The sequence below is a fragment of the Nicotiana sylvestris genome, chromosome 3 (genome assembly GCF_000393655.2).
Source record: "Nicotiana sylvestris chromosome 3, ASM39365v2, whole genome shotgun sequence".
NCBI lineage: Eukaryota > Viridiplantae > Streptophyta > Magnoliopsida > Solanales > Solanaceae > Nicotiana > Nicotiana sylvestris.
The window spans coordinates 120,505,598-120,512,795 of NC_091059.1; the positions used below are offsets into that span (position 1 = coordinate 120,505,598).

The window sequence follows — 7,198 nt, forward strand, 5'->3', positions numbered from 1 at the left end:
TTACTAATTAATACTACTTAAGTAAAATAACTATTAAAATAAAACTAACCGTTAGAACAAACCTATTTTTTGGTATTTTTCAAATATCATACTAAAAGATAAAAATGAAATTATCATTGCAAAGTTAAAATAATATTCGTAAAAACAAAGTGAAACTATTTTTGTATTTTTAAATTCTATGTAAGGTAGATACATTAAAAGTAACTAGATACGATATTAATTAGCTAAATAAAAGAAAATATTTTTGTAATTTTTCATTTTTATGATAAAATAAAGTAAAAGAGTCAAAACTATTTAGAATAGCGATACTAAACCAAAACTAAATATTTACGCTAAAGTGTGTAAAATCTTGGGGTGTGTCAAAAATTACATGTCTACATATAGTACTTATCAAGAATCACAACGATTACAATTTAAGACTCACGGGCATGCATGACACCAACGTATAGATACTCGTCACCACACCTATACGTCGTACACTACACCAGCACATATCAAATAAGGCACAACACCTATTCCTTCAAGCTAGGGGTGGGCGTTCGGTATTTCGGTTCGGTATGTAAGAATTTCGGTTCGGTATTTCGGTATTTGGTTTATCAATTGTGTATACCAAATACCATAACAAAATATTTCGGTACGGTTCGGTATTTATTATTTTGGTTTGGTACGGTTTCGGTTTAACAATCAATGAATAATCAATGCTAAATTGCTAAATGCTAACGCCTAACCTAACAGTGCACAATTGCACATGCACAATTGGAAGAGGAATCACAACTGCAGTGTTTGCACAATCTAAATTCTAAAGTGGTTGCACAACGGCAGTGTTTGCACGATCTAAAGTGTTTGCACAACTACAAGAATCAATGAATAATCAAATAATCAATGCTAACAATCAATGAATAATCAATGCTAAAGTGTTTGCACAACTGCACAATGTGCACATGGCTCATGGCTGAAAGCCTGAAACAAGAATAACATATTATTCTGCTCTAGACAACTTCACAATCTGGCAATCTGCAGTTGCAAACTTGCACGCCAGATCTGGCAATCAACTTAACACTTAACACTTAAACACAGTGCAATAAAAACACAGTCCAACAAAAACAGTCTTAACACTTAAATACATGGCAACTGAACTGGCCAACTGCAACTGCAAGTCTGCAACTGCAACAGTCTTAAGTCTTAAGTCTTAACAGTCTTAACACTTAAAGTCTTAAACAGTTAAACATAGTGCAACAAAAATAGAGAGAGCAATGTTTGCACTCTACTTTGCGAACTTCTCCGTTATCTTCTTTCACCACAAAGTATTCCCAAATATCGGAGCGTTGAGCAGTAGCACGGGGCATGATTGCACTTGAACCTAAAAAAATATAAATCATAAGTTAGAATATTATAGTTTGATGATAATAAAACAAAACTACAAACTATTAAGTATATCATTATCACCAAACAAATAGAGTATTAAACTTACCACTCAAGATGCAAGTTGCAACTATACATCAAACAATGCTAGTAGTGCTTCCATTATTTTCCATATCTAAAGATAATACGACCAAATATGTCATACAAATGAAAAAGCATGATATATTATTTTGAATTAAAATACACACAAAATATTAAAGCTTACCAAGCTTGAGTTCCTCAAGATACTTCAAGTCTTCTTCAACACTAATAGGATTCTTCTCTTCTCTAAGCCAATCTTGAACACAAATAAGAGCTTGCACATATTTAGTAGTCAATGAACTCCTAAATGAATCAAGAATACGGCCACCAGTGCTAAACGCGCATTCCGACGCCACACTAGAAATTGGAATTGCCAACACATCACGAGCCAACTCCGAAAGAATAGGAAATCTAGGAGCATGTGTTTTCCACCAACTCAAGATATCAAATTCTTCACTAAAAGGCTCTTGTTCTTCACTAATGTATTTATCCAACTCCGATTTAGCACCCCCACTTCCATTGTCTTCCTTTTGTTTCTTTATGCTAAGCTTAGTCCTTATTTTTGATGCACTTATAACACTCCCACTAGGTGAATTAGATGTGTTGTTAGATGAAGTAGAACTAGATGGAGATTGAGGACAAGATTCGGTTGAATACTTTTTTAGATACTCTCCAAATAAAGAATTCATATAAGCATACACCTCAGCATTTATTTTCTTCCCTTTTTCCTCCCCAAAAAGTTCTTCAAGTTCTCCCTCAACATATTCAAATTTGTTATGTGGATCCAAGACGGAAGCAATAAAAATCATTTTATTCATCTTTTCAGGCTCACCCCAATACTTCTTGAACTTTTCTTGCATTTGCTGAGCCATTTTTCTCAAATGCCCATCCTCACTAGCTAAACACATTTTCAAATGACAATAAAGTTCAGATACATCCTCAAAATGAGAATTACAAGTGACATAACGTGAACCTGGAACTTTTTTAGTTAGCTCGTGAAATCTTGCAAGAAACTCTATCACATTCCTCACATTCACCCAATCATCAGATTCAAGAGGACCTGCATTACCACCATCTTCACAAAGATGAGAACATTGATATGCAGAAAATCCATCATCAAAAAGATGCAACTTGTCAAAGGCTTTTTCAAAGTGTTGTGCTGTATCCAACATCAAATAGGTGGAATTCCACCTGGTAGGAACATCCAAACACAATGTTTTGGTACATTCTACCTTTATATGTGCACAGCACTGTTTAAACTTTAAGGTCCTTGCAGGCGAAGATCTCACATACCTCACAATATTTCTAACACGTGTCACAGAAGCATCAAGTTCTTTCAAACCATCTTGCACAATTAGATTTAGTATATGAGCCATGCATCTCACATGAAGATGTTTACCACTCATCATATTAGTTTTCCACATATCTAACTGTTTAGACAATTCTTTGACAGTGACATCATTTGAAGAAGCATTGTCCACAGTAATAGTGAAAACCTTGTCTAATTTCCATTCAAGCAAACAATCCCTAATAGCTTTAGCCATCTCTTCACCCTTATGACTAGTGATAGGGCAAAAATTAAGTATTCTTTTATGCAACTTCCAATCCCTATCAATGAAGTGGGCTGTCAAACACATATAATTTATTCTTTGTAATGAAGTCCAAGTGTTTGTTGTTAGGCAAATTTTTGGTTGTGCTTCTCTAAAAGAACTTCTTAGATTTTGCCTCAATTCACCGTAAACTTCATAACAATTCCTTGTTATTGTTCTACGAGAAGGAATACGAAATAGTGGTTGAGTTTTTCTCATAAACTTTTTAAAGCCTTCATTTTCTACAAAGCTAAATGGTAGTTCATCAATAACTATCATCTCAATTAAGGCCCTCCTAACCACTTTTTGATCAAATTTCCAAATTGATCCTTCATCATTTTGGCAAGATTGAAAATTTATCTTTGTTTGACTATTATCTTCTGCAATTTTAAGTGGGTATTCTTTGCATCTAAGCAAATGATTCTTCAATCCTGTTGTTCCATTCTTAGATGAATTAGCAGCATAAGCTTGTTTACAATATCGACACCGTGCTTTCCCAACCCCATTAACCTCAAATTTATCAAAATGGTTCCAAACGTCAGACCTAGGTTGCATTGCTTTCCTTTTCTTGGAATCTTGAGTATCAATGGTGTTGGTGTTACTATCTACCGTAATAGGTAAACTTTCACTAGAACCAACATCACTTACTTTACTTGTATCTTCCATCTATACAAAATTAAACAAATATAAACATAAATTAACAATCAACAAATTAACTACCTTGCTATCAGTAAGAATCAACAAATTAACTACCTTGCTACCTTACAAAATTAAACAAATATAAACATAAATTCCCAGTAACTGTTATTTTGAAACCAAAATCTACATAAAAGGGAGGGGGCCAAATTTGAGGTCCATTAATTTTCATTGAATACAGGAAAAGGTTCAAGTAGTTCATAGCCCAAAGTCAAAAAAAGTTGAAGGTTTCAATGACTCTATTGTTCAACAAATGATCTTGGGTTAAAGAATAAGAGAGTGACTAAATCTTTTCTTGAAATTCTAGAAGCCAACATACTAGAAGATACTGTATTTCATGATTTTCAAAGAGAGCAGTCTGCTATTGTTAGTTGCTCATATGGTAAAGTTCTAAAAATCAGACCTAAACAAAGTAATCATATGGTAAGCCTAACACATAGTCGTGTACTCACAACTGTTATTATACAAGCAAATGAATTAAACAGTATGAACGTCATACAGATGATATTTTCCTACTAAAGGGAAAAGCTCGGAACAGCAGTTCATTCAATCAACAATACAACCAAAAGAAAGCGAAACATACCTTTGAAATTGAAATTGAATCGAGCTCGGAACACTGGAACAGGACAAGAGTAGTCGACACTTCGTTTGCCCAGAATTTGTGAGGCGTGAGGAATCGAATCGAGCTGGAAATCGCCGCCTATAACCCTAAATTAGTTTGATGCAGAAAATCAAAAATTAAAAAATTTATGCAACTGGTCGAGAGTAGAACTCAAAACTTAAAAATATAAAAACTAAAAAAAACCTCAAAGAGTAGTCGAGTACTGGGATGAGATCATGAGAATGAGATAGGATTTACAAAACTTACAAAAGTAGTGAAGTTAACTGGTGAAGATGAGATAAGACTCGAGCTCGAATGTCGACTGGTCGTAACTCGACTCGCAGACTGATATCCTAGACTCGCAGTCGATTCTCTTCTTCTTCTTCTCGATGATATCTCCTAAGCACTGAAGCAGTAAGCAAGCCCTAATGTAAACATCCCAGCCCTAGTGTATTAACTGAGTCTGAGACTCTGAGTGTCTGACTTGGGTAATTGATTATTTGATTGGGCTTGGGCTTGGGATGAGAGTTGGGGGAGATGGGCCTGGGTGGGAGTGGGACGCGGATGGGCGTGGGCCTATAAAATAGGTAATTGGGTTTGGGCTGTATGCTATATTACCAAATTTTCGGTATTTCGGTTTACCGAAATAGTAAAATTATAAAACTAAAAACCGAACCGAAATACCGAAATACCGAAAATCCAGTATCGAATTAGACCAAAATACCAAAAAAACCGAAACCGAAATACCAAATTAATTTGGTTCGGTTCGGAATTCGGTTTTTCGGATTTTATGCCCACCCCTACTTCAAGCTAAGGTTAGACCAAAAACCTACCTCGATTCCACGACCACGAATCAAGCCTCAACTATCGCTTTCCCTCTTGATTCCACTTCTAATTCAATTGTATCTAGCCAATATTAACTTATGAACATCAATAATTGCTAAAGAACTCATACTCAATGCTTAATTATAGCTTCCCAACATTTTTCCCCAAAACCCCAAAAATCGACCCCGCGCCCACTTGGTCAAAACTCGAGGTTCGGACCAAAACCCAAATACCCATTCACCCACGAGCCCAAATATGCAATTAGTTTCGGAATCCGACCCGAAATCGAGGTCTAAATTCCTAAATTTGTAAAATCTCCAATTCTCTTAAAATCCCTAATTTCTACCCTTAAAGAACAAGATTTAGGCCTAGAAATCTAATGGTGTTGATGAATAATGAAAGAAATGAATCTAAGAACACATACCTATGGTTTGGTGATGAAACCCCCTTCAAAAATCGCACAAGGTCTGATTATAGGGAAAGAGATATGAAATTTTGGGTTTAATCCTATTCTGCCTCTGTTTATAAATCGCTGGTCAGGCCTTCTTCACATTCGCGAGACGCAGCGGCCCAAAGCCTTCGCATTCGCGTGATACCCACCGCGTTCGTGAAGTCATTCTCCCCCCCAGCCTCCGCGTTCGCGATCCAAATGACACGTTCACGATGAGTATTTCACCCCTCCCCCAAGTCCCTGCCATAATGGCCTTCGTGTTCACGATAGCCAGGTCGCGTTTGAGAAGGGTAACGCCCCCAACGCTCCGCGTTCACGACCTGTGCCTTGCATTCGCGTAGAAAGAATTTCCTTCAGACAAACTTTACTCTTCGCGTGTGTAGTATAAGTTTTTTGTTTATCATCATTTGCCTCCTTTACTGCAATTATAAGCAAACTTATCAAGCAGAAAATAAAACTAAATAGAGAAAAATTAAACAAAAAATTAAAAAATATTACATTTCAGATATGGCATTAGATAATAAGCGGAGTAAATAATCAACAGAATTATTCAATATCTACTGTGGTAATATCATCATATGCCATAGGAAAATCATTTTTAAAAAAAAATAGAAGAAAAAAGTCGAAATTTTTTTATATCGGAAAAGACAACGATTTCAGTTTAAGCACCAGCTATATATCCTTGTTCACATCTTTCAGTACAAGAAAAAGGGTAAATTCGATGCTATTTAAATAAATAAATAAATAAATAAATAAATAAACAGATTATACATTTATATAACTATTTTTTGTAAACTCAATTGACAGAGAAAAGCTAATGTTCTAAGAAATAATGGAGAAAATCTTGGTTAAATAGAGTTTGAACTGTGCAACCCTAGAGAACCAGCAACGACCTCCCCATCTAACCATCTTCTTCTACACCCCATAACATTAAACAGCATCGACCCCGATTCCTTGCCCTGAAATCCGCCACACCCCAGCCCTCTTTCACTGAAATTCATCGGAAGATACACATACACGCATAGAGAGTGACTGAACAGTAAAAGGATTGAGCGAAAAACAGAGTGCGAAGGGACAGAGGTGGATTCAGATTCGTTGCCGTTCACTAGTTGCCATCGAGATTCAGAGTCGTTGTTTCCATTCGTGCCAAGCAAATTTAGTCTGGTTTAGGTTCGAATTCTAGTTGCCTTTTGTTCGATTTTTGTTGCTGCTATGGTTGGTTAAGACGCGGCTGAGTCGAGGTTCAGGTTGCAGTTCGAGGTTTAAGTCCGTGACCCCTGTTTGAATTTGCTGTTACACGGTTCATGTTGGAGTTGTCTCTTTGTATTGAATCAAATATGGAAGAAGGTTCCGTCTGAAATTCTATTAAAGGTTCAATTTCTTGCTTTCAATTTCATTTTGTTTTTGGCATTTGATGAATTTTCCTTATAATTGATTCATTGCCGTTTTTTTTGCCATTATTTCTTCCTTTTGTTTTTTTTGCATTTATATGGGAATGTTGGTTTATATATCCATATTGTGATCTTATTGGGATTATTGATGTTCAATAATTAAAATGGATCTCATCGGATCTTTGGTTGGTCGTTGAAGCAG

At 35.8% G+C, this 7,198-nt stretch overlaps 1 protein-coding gene, 1 long non-coding RNA gene and 1 other non-coding gene across 3 annotated transcripts; all 3 read right to left on the reverse strand.

Moving 5' to 3' along the window:
- Nucleotides 1-1,616: 1,616 nt before the first annotated feature.
- LOC138887940 (zinc finger BED domain-containing protein RICESLEEPER 2-like) lies at nucleotides 1,617-2,987 on the reverse strand. Its single transcript, XM_070169733.1, has one exon. It carries the CDS (start codon nucleotides 2,985-2,987, stop codon nucleotides 1,617-1,619), a length of 1,371 nt encoding a protein of 456 aa, XP_070025834.1.
- Nucleotides 2,988-3,369: 382 nt separating this feature from the next.
- Nucleotides 3,370-4,353, reverse strand: LOC138886907 (uncharacterized). The gene is made up of 2 exons (XR_011405867.1): nucleotides 4,312-4,353; nucleotides 3,370-3,698 (listed from the first exon to the last, which is right to left on the reverse strand). It is a non-coding gene; the product is annotated as an uncharacterized lncRNA (long non-coding RNA).
- A 1,758-nt stretch (nucleotides 4,354-6,111) lies between these two features.
- LOC138888845 (small nucleolar RNA R16) lies at nucleotides 6,112-6,191 on the reverse strand. The gene has a single exon (XR_011406424.1). It is a non-coding gene; the product is annotated as a small nucleolar RNA R16 (small nucleolar RNA).
- Between the last annotated feature and the right edge of the window lie 1,007 nt (nucleotides 6,192-7,198).

What these genes read in the sequence shown, in the direction of transcription:
- LOC138887940 (XM_070169733.1), bottom strand. Translation starts at nt 2,987, where the DNA reads ATGGCTAAAGCTATTAGGGATTGTTTGCTTGAATGGAAATTAGACAAG.